The sequence below is a fragment of the Buteo buteo genome, chromosome 8 (genome assembly GCF_964188355.1).
Source record: "Buteo buteo chromosome 8, bButBut1.hap1.1, whole genome shotgun sequence".
NCBI classification, from domain to species: Eukaryota; Metazoa; Chordata; class Aves; order Accipitriformes; family Accipitridae; genus Buteo; species Buteo buteo.
Window position 1 is genome coordinate 9,461,119 of NC_134178.1, and position 14,048 is coordinate 9,475,166.

The 14,048-nt window shown below is 35.8% G+C and overlaps 1 protein-coding gene across 4 annotated transcripts in view; it reads right to left on the reverse strand.

Annotated features, from left to right (window-relative positions):
* CASK (calcium/calmodulin dependent serine protein kinase) overlaps positions 1 to 14,048 on the reverse strand; it is a 223,155-nt gene that overhangs the window by 23,835 nt on the left and 185,272 nt on the right. For 2 of the 4 annotated variants that reach the window (XM_075033580.1, XM_075033578.1), the window contains exons 15-18: positions 13,488 to 13,566; positions 8,637 to 8,722; positions 7,281 to 7,349; positions 1,342 to 1,410 (exon numbers count right to left, since the gene is read on the reverse strand). In XM_075033580.1, coding sequence (XP_074889681.1) covers positions 1,342 to 1,410; positions 7,281 to 7,349; positions 8,637 to 8,722; positions 13,488 to 13,566 — 303 coding nt within the window. The remainder of the gene's footprint in view (positions 1 to 1,341; positions 1,411 to 7,280; positions 7,350 to 8,636; positions 8,723 to 13,487; positions 13,567 to 14,048) is intronic. The other 2 variants (XM_075033582.1, XM_075033581.1) reach the window with 1 other exon arrangement.

The following is a 14,048-nucleotide window of genomic DNA, read 5'->3' on the forward strand; positions in this document are numbered from 1 at the left end:
TTTTCATTTTACTTTTTAAGGGTATACAACACCATTTGTTAGTGATTCATACTACATTACAGTAAAATGGTAAGTCAGACAAAAGTATAAAGCGTTGACCCATGTTTAGAAATATTTTTTTTCTTAAGGAAAAATCAAACCCAGGCTGTTTAGCAGCAAGCTGAAGAAAGCAGGTCAAAAGTTTAAGCAGGTAGAGAATGTGCTTTTTAATAAATAATTCATCATCTTCAACACAAAAGCACTGTCAAGTGAAAGAGGCTCTTTATGTGAACACTTTTTCCACTTAATACTTAGTCTTGTTTTAAATAGAGAAGGATGGCTATTATAAATATTAAAAAAATCTATTATTAAAAATATATAATGCAATTAATCGTGCTGAGGAATAAGATTATAACTACTAATCATGTTACAAATTCAATTTAATTCACAAAAGTTTCTTAAAATTTTCATTCACACAATTATTTCTCATTGTTTTAATTAATAAGCACTTTACCTTGTGGCAAATAATTTCTAAGTTGTAATTTTTTTTAATAGTTAAAGGAATAGTTACTGAGTTTTGTTTTTCTTTTTTTTTTTTTTTTAGCTAGTCCCATGAACTCATAATATTGACAGCACTCTTACTGAAGGAACTTGCATGTACAGTTACTACATTGGTCCAAACGATGACAAATGATAAACAACACAAATTTTAACATTACTATACTTTAGAAAAAACCAGGAGATCAACAGCACCTTTCTACCTGAATACATATGAAACAGAAGTACTTTGTGTTAAAGATGTGATGATAATAGCTTGGTTTGTAGTGCAGTTTAAAGCCACTTCCTTTTGCTTTTCATATCCAGGCAAGGCTCATATTTCACAAAGTATGTGCACGTACCACAACAGCAGAGGGCACACCAATTCGTTAACTCAGATAGCGGAAACCAGTACACGTTCCAGAGGTCTCTCAAAACACAAAACTTAAAAGAGTCTAAAATGTCTCGAAATACCAACTGCACAGTTATTCTTTCTTCAAACACTGCTTCCAAAGTTCAGGATAGAAATACAACTTCCACTTTAATCCTTTGCTTAGTTTTGAGGAAACTGCTAACAATGATTTAAGGATGACTGAAGTGTCACATTACAGTTATTAACATTTAATTCACTGCATGGCTTTTAATGAGAAGAATATGTTGGAAAAAAATCTTAAAAAAAAGAAAACGGGGAGTTACATATGTAATAACTTTGGTTCTATCAGCAGGACAAAATTTTCCACTGACCACACGATAAGTATAACAGTAATGGCAGATGAGCACCAACAAAACTTTCACACTTTCTCTGTGTGGAACTGGAAATCTTACCGAAACAGAATTGTTAGTGCTGCTATGACCATTAGCTGGGGACTGTCTGGATGTAGAGGGGGAATCTCTCTGAAATAAGACACAAGGTTCATTAACAACACAACACTATCACAGGAACACAGATATATTTAAAAGAACAGTTACATCCACAGCCTTATAACCATTTGCTTAGCTGCTTCATCTGTGAAAGTTTCCACACTACAAACTCTGTAAATCTGAAAAGTTTTTCCACAGTCTAAGATTCAGGTTTGACTTTTTGATGTATCCTAGGTAACAACTATTTTTACATTGCCTTAGCAATCAAACAGCTTTTTAATTACTGAGTATCTGGGGTCTCTTAGATCTCAAGTGGCTGACAATGCTAAAGGCCGTTAGTCATACTGGTGTCTTTGTTAAAGGCAACTACCTGAAACTTATGTGCTGAATAATACTTTGAAGAGAATGAGGCACATAATTCCATTTTAAAGGTGCTTCCAAATCTTTTTTCAGCTATGTGGTGGTGGTCGGTGTTGGTCGGTTTGTACTCTGTAAGATGCATCCCTCCGCAGTGCCTCAGAGACACAGAAGCTGACACCTGAGAAGGAAGGTGGACACTCTCTTCCCCCTCCTCATCCAGTTTACAGCACACTGAGGTTTTTTTCCTCCAACATTCTTATGGGCTTAAGAGTATTAAACCTTGCCAAAATAGATCACTTCAAAAAAGCCACCTCTCTTGCCTCAGACTACCAGTGTGGTCCTACACTTCAGTGAGGAGACAGCAGATGCAGGGTGTGTACCGGGAAATTCTACAGAAAGGAGAATAGGAATTTCTGACTGGGTTTTGCAAAGGCAAGGAAGTCCCTTGTAGAGCAATCTTTTTCACATGCCATTTTGACTGTACAGCACTTAATTTCATAAGATCAGATAACTGAGTCACCTCTTCAGGAAATAAAATAATACACTCATATGTTGTGGGGGTGGAAAAAAAAAATCCCCTTTACCCCCAGAGGAATTTTGGAATATAATATTCCATGTCAAAGGGCAATGTAGGAATGTCTGGTAATTTTGCCTAATGTCAAGGATAGCAGAAAAAAAGGGCTAAAACAGTTTTCAAAGAAAACAGTTATCCCTGTCACATTTTACCAATACAAGGGCCCTTTGTGAACAAATTAAAAACCAGAATTGGGGTTAAACTCTTCATGCAATATTAATCAGGTAAAGGTCCTCTACTAATATCTTCAAACCTATGCTAATTATGTGATAGCACTCATAGCTATTTTAAAGCATCAAGAAAAGTTAAAATGACAGGCAATACTTTATCCCTGTTGCTGCCTATACGCTTGATGTGCAATGAACTCATGTAGAACTTCTGCACTTTTTTGTGGACTCATTAGATATGATTTCACAGAAAGTTCCATATGTAGCTATCTAGCTGCTTGCTTTGATTTTAACACAGTTGAGGACAGATCCGACAATATTATGGCTGTAAAACCATTGTGGTTCAAAATATGTAGGTCTATATACTTCTGCTACATGCATAAGAACGAAACACTCATTTGCAACATGTAACAGACTGGGGGAAATCAGCTCTAATTCTATTTACAAAATCACTCCAGCATAACAAGTTTAAAATGTTCAAATGAGACTAAATAAGATATTAATTGCTGAAAAAGAAAAAAGAAAAGCCTAAAGGAACTGTTTTTCCTTTATTTTTTGTGTACAGGATTATCAGCATCACCTTAATCCATTAGCAGCTAAGAGATACTTTTTTCCAAAAAATCAGTGACTTCCTTCTTTTATAAAGAGATTTCCTGCTTGCTCCGCAATTCTGTCTCTGGCATTTTCTCACTTTCAAGAAGAGGTGAAAAATTAATTTTACCTTTTTTTTTTTTAAACCTAGTTTGTTATGATCTGCTAGTCAGTGATGGTTTAGCAAGGGAAAGCTTTGAAAAGTGATGCAAGGACCCAAGTCATTTGGAGAAAAACAAGTTTAGAGTAACTTGGGGAATGCCACTATTTTTGGACTCTCTTGAAGGCTTCTCCCTTTGAGGGAAATTTTCTTGGTTTGAAAATGTTTTGATTTGTATTCCTCCAACAATTCTCAACAGAAGACAGCATATTACTCAAAGCAAATGTTCATCATAACATACTGAGGAAAGTACACATTTTCAGTGCTATTGGTGATTTCAGTACTAACTCTAAGAAATTAATTTATGAAGCTAGTCAAGAGGCATATGTACAATTTTTAAATAGTAAGGCAGTTCAGCCACAATTTCAAAGGCATTTAGATTCATTGTTTCCTAGGCACCTGGCCTTTTTTTCCAAAAATATCAGACTCAAAAGTTAAGAGAAAAACTATTATGCACAGTCTAATGAGACAAATCAATGAGTAGAGAGATCCTTGTAGAACACTAGGACTGCTTAAAACTGGACCGGAAAACTTCAGCTTTGGTTGTGAGTTTGTTTCTCCAGTAAATAAGAAAAGGCTTAGTTCTTCCAGCGATAAGAGCGGAAAAACACTTGGAGGATCCAATGATTCTGAGTAGTGTAGAAGTGTTATCATCATATTTCAGTATAACTCGACTATCTAGACTTCCCAACCTTGTCTAGGCCCAAGCCAAATGACAAAACAGAAGTGTTTTGGATCCTTGCTCTTCAGTTGAAGCACACAGCTGAAGCCTTAGAGGAAACAATCACAATTATTTCCAGATGATGGCAAAACTAGCTTCCTGTTGATTCTTTCTTCTTAGGTGTGGATTATGAACGATAAATCAAAGCATTTGAGATGCAATCCTATAGCCAGAAGTCAATTATGTCTACTAGATGTGGCCTGAACAAATTAGATACTGACAAGAACAGTTAGATTAATGACACTGTTGCCAGATCCACACACACACAAAAAAAAGAGACTTTCCAAAAACCTGAAAATACATTTCAACTTCAGTCTTGCTCAAGGAACCTTTCTGGCAGTATTTTTAATACAAATGCAAAAAAGGTTTAAGACTATAAAAAGTATTATAGTCTGAGCACTAGTGGAAACATTGCAAGACTAAAGGAAAAAATCCATGGTGATTACCACCAGATTTTTAAAACCTCATATATAAAAGGGCTTTTCTTCTTAATGAAACAGCTTAAGTGTTTCAGGAAGACAATATGAAACATAAAGGATGTTTATAAGGAATTTTTTTTTGTTAAAGAAAAAAAAAAGTACTTCCCTTACCATTCTCACATATCTGACACTATAAAAAGTTACTTGGGGTGTTTTGTCAGTACAAAGTAAGAATGCAAATGTAGCTAGAGCAAAACGCTTAGTTGGATAAAGCTGAAACATATAAACAGCATACGCAGTCATCAGCCATAAGAAGAATGTGTTGCAATAATTACTTAAGTTCATATTTATATAAGTCTGTAACTTCCTGGGTATCTGAAGCAGAAAACACAACATTCTGGGCACTGTTATCTAGATTCTGAGTAGCTCAGGCCATTTGCCACAACAATGATGAAACAGGTTGTCTCACAGTAGATTAGCTGATCAGATTTTTATACAAGGGTATTCCTAAGTATTATGTTTTCAAGCAAAGCCTGCTCCATAGAATAGGAGGTCTGGTAACTGAATAGAAGGCATGGGTGCAGGAAAAGCCACAAATCCCTAAGAAATTGTAAATTATTCAACTGAGGTTTTGGAAACTGCCTAGTGATACTGAAGTACCATTACTTAATACAGGGACAAGACTTCCCTATACATGCAAAAGTGGCTTAATATTTAGAACACCACCACTACATCACTTCTCTTAAATGCCTACAAAAGAAGAAAAATATGGCAAAAAATGCAAATCTCAGTTATTGAAAAACCCCCAAACATCCTGTGCCCCCCCTCACCTTTGTATATAAAGCCAAATAGGCAGATTCTATGTAAAAGGCAGATCACCTGTGATTCTACTAACATTTAGTTTTTCTTATTTAACAAAATGCTTTGTAATCCAATGATGCAATCATGGTAGGAGTCTCCGAAAAAACCCAGTAATCGATTCTGTTTTATATTCCTCTTTGGTAAAACTATACTATGTGAGCACCAGTCCATGACTGAAGGGGGAGGGGGGGAACCAAACATAAATTTATACTAAATTACTGCCAAAAAATACCTTAACTAGTAAGATTATACTAGTGAAGACCCAATCTCTGGATTTATCCTGCTAGAGAGCATGAGAAGCAAGCCTTCTGTGTCTTAGTAATGTCATTCAACATTCATTTTTAGCCTTTATCAATGGTTAAGAATTTGATTCATCATCTGAATCACAATCCTGAAAAATTCTGTGAAAAAAATCCTCTCTGTACCAAAGGACTAGTGATGCTTTAATAGGATGATTTAAAAACGTTGGCTTTTTGTGTACACTTGTAACAGTTGAAAATCTACCCAAAGTCATAGTGTGGCCAAGCAGGTGGAATAGACTCAGCCATGTCTGATTGAATAAATGCTAAATACCACAAAGTGTGATAGACGTGCTTATTTTTTTTCCTTTGTCTTTGATCACACATTTCTAGTTTTACTGTTTTTTCCAAAGGAAGGTAAGAGTCCATTTTCCTCTATTCTGTGAAATAAACAGTCAAGAAGAACCTAAGGGCACAAAGCTAAGGAAAAGAGATGACCTGCTACTACTAAAATGACACCTAATGGTATTAATTTAAAGCTGTATGCTGAATTTTTTTTTTCAAATAATCATCTTTTCAGCAGGTCTATAATTTCACCAGTTTCTGTATTTTAATATTGGAAAGTGAGATGTCTTTTATTATTACTGCTGTTTACAGCACAGAAGTCAATACATAAATTTGTCAGCACACTCTAGAATTTCTATCTGAGGTGTTTTTTTAAAAGCCTTTGCATTTCATAAAGAAATTTTGCTTTCATATTTATAGCTTTTAAGAGAATTGGCCTCATAGGTGAAAATTTGTCAAACCTTCTACCTCTAAAACCTTTTAGTTCTTGTTGACTTCTATTAGAACTACAGAAGGCAACGAAAAAGCAGTAATTTTTTTCTTGCAAACAGACTGTTTTGACAATCACAATAGCAGTTTCTGTGTGTTCTAGCATCTGTTGAGACACAAAAACAATTAGGGTGAAATCACAGCTCTAATTAAGATAAGGTGCTTGACTTCAACAGGGATTGTGATTTCACTCTTGGAATTCTAATTTGGGAACTGTTTGCGCAGTTAAGCATGTGGCACAGAAAGACTGGCATCATCTACATAGTGCATATGCCATCTGTATGCTTAAATTGGAACAGTATCTCTCAAGTAGCCATTTTCTAGAATTTAATTCCCTTCAGTTGCAGTCTGGAACGTAATTTTGTGAGCAGAAGGGAATTAAACATTACTGTGCAAAAACCATAACACCAAGTTTCTAGTTCCACAAGAACTAACTCTAAATCTGTTTTTCTTCTGTAATGACAAATACAATTTTTTCATGGAAACATAATATTAAGCCACATGTAACTGTTACAGACAACCATCACAAATTTACCTCAACAGGGTTATACAGAAACAGATTCTCCAATTAACCCTTAACAGCCCAAAGCAGTAAAATAATGTTTAATGCCTAAAAAAAGGATGATTGTTCCTCAGCTTAGGAACTTTAATAGACTTCCTGGAGAATGTGTTTAAATTGTAATTTTTTTTAAAGGGGCTTCCTAAATGCAGGAGTTGAGGATCCCCTTTCCTATTTTTTTTTTTTTTTTAACAGGCTGTAAAGAGTTAGTTAAGGTGCTGATGAGATGAATATGAAGGCAGGGCTGAGTAGGTAGGTGGGACCTACTCATGTTCCGTTATCTTTGTTGTAAAATTGGTGTGCGTGATCTAACAGGACAGGCAGAAACAATTTCCCAGAAAGCAGTAACATTCAGCCATCAGCAGGCAGTTAGTTACAGGACTGAGGAAGAAATGGGACAGTTCATTAAATTCATTACCTCACAGGATGAAGATTGCGTGCGATAACTTGGCACAATCTTAAAGGTAATACTTCCACGCATTTCCCTCTGGAAAAAGAGAAGCACTTCTTTAAAGACTAAGACACTGAAGATAAAACCTCCAAACCACTAATGCTTGAAAGGAACGCATCATAGCTTGAGAGCAGCAGTATGTTTTCCTAAAGTAAATATTCAGAAATCTAAAATGCTACAGCTAATTTGTCATTTCACTTATAAACAAACATTTAAATCATCTCTTATTAATCTAAAATATAAACATATATGATCAGTTTGTTCGCCTGACCAGTTTTCAAATGCCTAGAACCTACAGCTGTATTTTAAGGTGAGAGATTCAGAGATGTGTAGGTTTCTTCCATATCAGTCTTTTCTTTGTAGCTATCATCTTGTGATCCACAGACTCTTTGCTACGAAAGTGGCATTTTCTTCCCTTTCATCATACATGTTAAATAGCAAAAGCATATTCACAGATACATTTAAGGAACACATTTTTCCCTATGATGATAATTAAGTATTGGAACAGGTTGCCCAAAGAGGCGCCTGTCCTGTCAAATCTCTGTCCTTGGATATTTTCAAGGCTTAACCAGACAAAGCCCTGAGCAACCTGGGCTGCATTCAACATTGACCCTGCTTTGTGCAGGAGACTGGACTGGAGACCTCCTGATGTTACTTCCAACCTGAATGGTTCTATGATTTACCGTCTTTGTATTTGTGTAGCAATTATACCAACAGTCAAGAAAAGTTTCTTTTCTCTCACAGTATACTCAGTGACTACACTTGGTGTAGACTGAAGATTTAAAATAAGGGCGTGATCTTTATAGACTAACTTGGGATGAGTAACAGGAGGAAAGTGGTATTTTTTCTGTTATGTCCACTAGAGACAAGAGAAGAAACTCCTGCATTTCAACAAAGGAAAGTCAGACATTAGATAAAACTTTCTAAAGGATAGAAGAGTTATACACTAAAGTCAACTGCCTGGAGAGTTTGGGGAATCTCCATTACTCAAATTTTTTTAAGAGCTGGTCAGACATACATCTGTCAGGAATGGCTGGGTGTCAATGATCTTTTCTGTGGGACTAAATGGAATAAATAAAATGACACCTGGAGGTGCGTTTTACCATTCCTGGGTATAAGGTGCAAAAAAAAGCCACTACTAATAAACAGGGGAGAGCCTGCAGAAGGCTTTAACAGCTGAACACAGGAAGACTTTGTGTTACTTGCACATGTAGGCTATCAAGAATAGAAGAAAAAGGGGAAGTCACAATGCAATTACATAAAAGTTGTCAAAATAAGACAGGCACTTTTATAAAGAACATGAAAAAGATTTCATGCACTTACAAGCATTTTTTGTAGTTGTTCTACAGTTTGATTTGCCACACTGATTCCATTTATTTCTCGGATTTCATCCCCTACATGTAGCGTACCTGTGGATTTAACAAAATACACAATTACTTCAAACATGTTTTTACAAATTGAGATAATTTTAAGACAGTACTAATATTGATACAAAAGCACAAATATGAAACAACATTAAAATCAGTTTTTTGGCTAGATTCAGAAAAGGACTTCAGTAGCTATGTATTAGCTACCAAAGATCACGAATCTGTCTTTCAGAGTGCAGTCAATACACCAGCATGAGACTCCTGGGCACCCGATAAAGTACATGGGGAAAACATCAGTCCCTTACAAGGACACTGCAAAAAACCCACACATTGAAAAGAAAGTCACCTGCAACTAGTCAGCTGGAAACATTCAACAGAGATATTCAAGCAGTATTTTATCAGATGACTACTTAATGCAGTTTGGCTTCTGGACACAGTCTTAATTTTATCTGTCAGACTTCCGTATTTTTTCATTTCTCTGATTTTGATTTGCTATAGTTACAGTACGCCTTTTCTGTATGTACACTTGACTACAGCTTGAATGTAATGATTGGTGTGACTACCTACAACGTCAGATGATGAACGAAATTATCTACTTAGCTTAGGCAAGTCAAAACCTGACCTGCTGAAGCTGGGATGGGAATGGCATGCTACAACACAGCTCTAAGACTACAAAAGCTCAACAGGGAGGAGGCAGCAAATTAATTAATTATCTTCAGGATTAGAAGCAATCTAGGAGGCTCTTTTTGCATGATAATTTCTGACTTGAGTAGCTCAAGCCCACCTAATTCTCTAGCAGTTCTCCAAAAAAACTTCCATGGTTTATTGTTAGTCAGAAGATGTTTTTCATGTATAATGAAATATGACAAGACCATTTATTTCACATATAGTTCTATCTGCTATATGATTTAAATAATTTGTGCAAGTATCCTTTTCTAAATACTGTACCTAATACAATTACTGTACCTAATATAATTAATCTTACTTAGAAAACTAGCAACTGTCAAACATTTGCTAAACTAAAACACATGTATGGAAAGTTACCTGGAAAAAGTCAATCAACTAGAATCCTGGAAAATCCTTAACATTCTTTTCCCGAGCCACAATAGTCAGTTTTTCCAAAGAATACCATGCAAGCAAAACTTCTAGCTCGACAAATGTAGGAAAATCAAACTGTGTGCCTGCTAAACACAAGCACAGACTGAACCAAGGAGAAGAATCCTGAAAAGCTCTGTTGCTATGAGTCCCTTTGGGCTCTCCTGTGAAACTGAAGCTCACTTGGCAGTGCTACGGGAGAGAGCCCAAAGTTTACGAAAACTTTCAGTACTCTCAAGAGTAAGTCCTTCAGCCACATTAAATGCTCCAAACAATTCTACCGAAGCTGATCTGCTGACAGTGAAATTATAAAAGAGGACTCATGGCAGTTGTTCTTCCACACTTCAGTGGAAAAATTATCACAATTAATAGTTTACTGAATGTGAATGCAACAGTCCTGCATCTGAATTTCAAATTAATCTAGTTCACATCTAGAATATTAATGACTGAATCTCTAGTGAAACACTTTGAAAGTTCAGTTTTGGCAGACTTTCTCAGGAAGGCATTCAATACCCAATTCTTAAAAAAAAAAATTCTAAAAAAAATGAAGCTCTGTATTGACTGTATCATGCCAAGATTAAATTGTGTTTGGAGTGTAATTGTTATTAAACAATAGTACTGAATCAGAAAGAGCATATGCCCTGGAATAGTATAAAGATTCTTTGGCATTATTCAAAATATAAATCTGATGGAATTAAATATTAGAATGAGAATCAGACTCAGTAATATCCCTGTATCAAATAATTTCAATAGTGCACTATAATAAAATCCCCTCTTCTGGAGAAATTCCCATTTCTGTTACTCTGACAGAAGTGAATATTTTTCTGTTCATGCCTGGAATGGAGCAGTACACATAAAAGATGAGAATAAAGCATGGACATTTAGCAGTAGATAGTCATTCTGTTTTGAGGGGTGGATGCACTGATAAACCACAGGAAGACGTTTGGGGAAGAGGCTTTTATTATTTGTAGAAACTTTTAAATGTTTCTAAATATTCTTGTTGGAAAAGAGTATTCTCAACATCTTTGAATAGAGTCTTCTGTACCATTTGTAGCTCCCATGATACCTAAGCTTAAGCATCTAATTTTGGTTGCTTTTGCTTCCTTTTCTATTGACAGTGCAGTGTTTATTTAGAACTTAAGCTATACATGACTTATTGATGTGTAATACATCTGTAATAACAAAGAATTGATGTATTTCTGGAGTAAATTATTTCCTTCTTTGTCTTTGCAAGGCAGAGTGACGACAGTTTTAGGAAGTGTGTGCTCTTGCTCTGCACAGAAGTATGAGAAATCCTACCCTATTAGGAAGAAGACAGAACAAATTCTTGGAGTCCCTATTCGGAAACATGTTTTGTAGCTAAAAGAAAATCCTGTAGCTTGGAAAGTGAAGGCTGTGAACGTAAAATCATATTTTCACCAAGTCATCACATACATTTTGTTAGAACTGAATAAACCTTATCGGGGTATCAGTGTTCCAAAAACTGGTGTGAGTTTTACATTAAGTCACTTCGACAATGTAGCATAGACAATGTACAACTGCTGTTTTTCTGGTGAAGTTAAATGAGCTGCCAGTAAGTCCTCTCTCTTCTTTGGAAATATTTTTAAATGCCGTATTGGTCCCTCTTCTTAAATGCATCTTAAGAATGAATTCACCTTTAAGCGTGTATGCCCCAAAACCAGTCAGCAGCAAAAACCCCATTGGTTAAGATACTGAGAGCTGCTGAGAACTCAGGCTACATGCAGATCCTCTGAATATAATATTTACAGTACGAGTGGTCTAAACAGAATCCACAGGTAAAAAGTGAATGGACAACTGAGCTAAGTTAAGGCACAGACACAAAGGGGAAAGCCAAGACATAATTAAAAGCCTGAGATGTAAGATACCATTCATTTGCTTATCCTAAAATAGCACACAAGTCAACAAAAAGACAATTTTTAATGACTGAAACTGGTGTTTCATTTTCATTGAGCTGAGTCCCCTGGAAGGTGCAAGTAGATAGCATCTTTACAAGCCTATCTTCCCACTTCAACTCCCCCACCATTTGAGTAAGGACAACTATAATCAGCAGGACTAGGTACAGCTGGCACAGAGACAGGAGGCAGACTTCACAGCACCTTCTATTTCGTGATTGGGAATTGTGCAGTTTCTACGTAATATTGCTAGACCTGAAATTACACATTTCCTGTAACCCTCCCAATAGATCTATTATCTAGTCATTGCTGTTATTGCCTGGCAGTTTTCCATATAGCAAGAGGAGACAGCAGAAACAACAACATACCCCCCCCCTCCCCCGAATCAAATAAAAGCCACAGACTCTGTCAATAGGATTCAAAGACATGTTGTGCTTGAGGTCACTGTTAACTTACACTCGCGTTGTTCTATTCAGTAAAAATATTCTAAATACAGATATGTTGAATGAAGCAGTGAAGCTAGGAGGCATCTAGAGCACTAGCAAAATTAGAAATATTAAAAAAAAAACCCCAAACAGTACTACAAAAGCACTGAAGTATAGTTCATTTTCAAACTAAACGTATGTGCAGAAGAGCTACCTTAGGTAGATGAAGTTTTAACAGGTTTTAAAAGTTTTATTACCCCCATTGTGGCACACTCACGTGAAACAATAGTCTGCAGAGGATCACCACTACCTATGTACTGTTGGAAGAAAACCTTCTTCCTGTGAATCTTAGAGCAACCTCCTTTTAAATTCACTTTTAGAAGCCAAATAAATTTCAGTTCAGAGGGTCCTCTAAAGGAACATAAAAGTCTGTATGAACTGCGTCTTTGCTTGTATGAAAAGTTCCATCTTTCCTGCTTCTTGACAGGTTTGACCATATTGAGGAGATAAAGTGAATATATCAGGGAAAGATCACTGTACCCTTTCCCTGTTTTATGTTTTGTCTTCCTAATTACCTGTTCCTAGCTTCCTTTGAAATAGAACAGTAGGCTAGAAGGAACCTTGGTCTGACAAATGATGAAAATTTTTGTACTCATCAAAAGAAAAAGATGGCAAACTGGAAAAACTAAAGTAATCCTTTTAAGGGTGCAATCCAAACTTGCAGCTAACAACCTAGCAGGGAAGTTCATCTGTTTAAAGTAGGACAAAGCCCACCTATTTTTTGACACCTGATCTGGACACACAAAATGGAAAAAAGGAGTAGACTGGAGATTAAAGATACATGTTTGCAGGGTTTGCTGTAGTAGTGAAAACTGAAAATAAAAATTCAAGTTCTAGGCACAAGAAATATATTTATTTCAAAAATGATTTTTATGACCCTCAACATCAAAAGTACAAAGATCCTCAAGAATTGTGTGAAAATACATGGAGAAATGTAATTTTTTTGTTGAAAAAAGCTCTTTCCTTATTGCAAGGAAAAGTACTGTAACTAGTCTAAAGATTTTCTTTTTTAAACAGTGGCTTAAATAAGTACTGCTCCAGAAATTATTGGCATTTCAATCTCTTACTGAGCTATACTCCCATTACCCTAACTAAGGCTTAAATGAAATATCGTGGGCTCTCATCTCAAGACGCTGGCAGACATCTGCAACTGGAAGGTAACAAAGGCAGTTAACAGGACTTCATCCAAATACAGAGGTACACAACTATGGAATAGTAGCAATCAAAATGAGGAGTATGTACCGTTACACAGTTTGTACAAAATGGTCTAAATAATTGTGTTTGAAGACAAAACTATTCATGACACATGATTACCTTGCCGGTGAATCATTCCTCCATGCATAATTCTTGCCACAATGCAATGGTTCAGCTCATTCATTTTTAAAGTGATTCCCTAGAAAAAGGAAATGTTTATATTTTAAAAATAAAACATTAAGCAGTGTGATTCTTGAGTGGTTAAGAACAGTCACTTCTCCTAAAAGCTTGAAGGTAGAGTATAAATTTTAAGGTTAAAATAAAAACTGTCACTCACTTAAATATGAGCAATGAAAATAGATACTATTTATAAGTGAAGATGCAATACTTCAATATATGAGCATATAAGATTCTGGTTTATTAAAAATGTAATTTTGTATTGAAGTGCAAAGTGTCCGGTTTGGTTTAAAGCCTAATCTGCTATAAATGCTACAAGGTCATTTTTAAACAAAAAAAGCTCTAGTGGTACAGCAGTAGCATGAATGCACACATAGCATTTTAAGTTAAGGATGTGCACAGGAGGATAAGTATCTACAACGGCTGCTGAACTATTCCGATTATACTGGCAGCCCTACTTCAAAGTGCAGAAACTGGCATTAAAATCATTATAATACTGGTCTC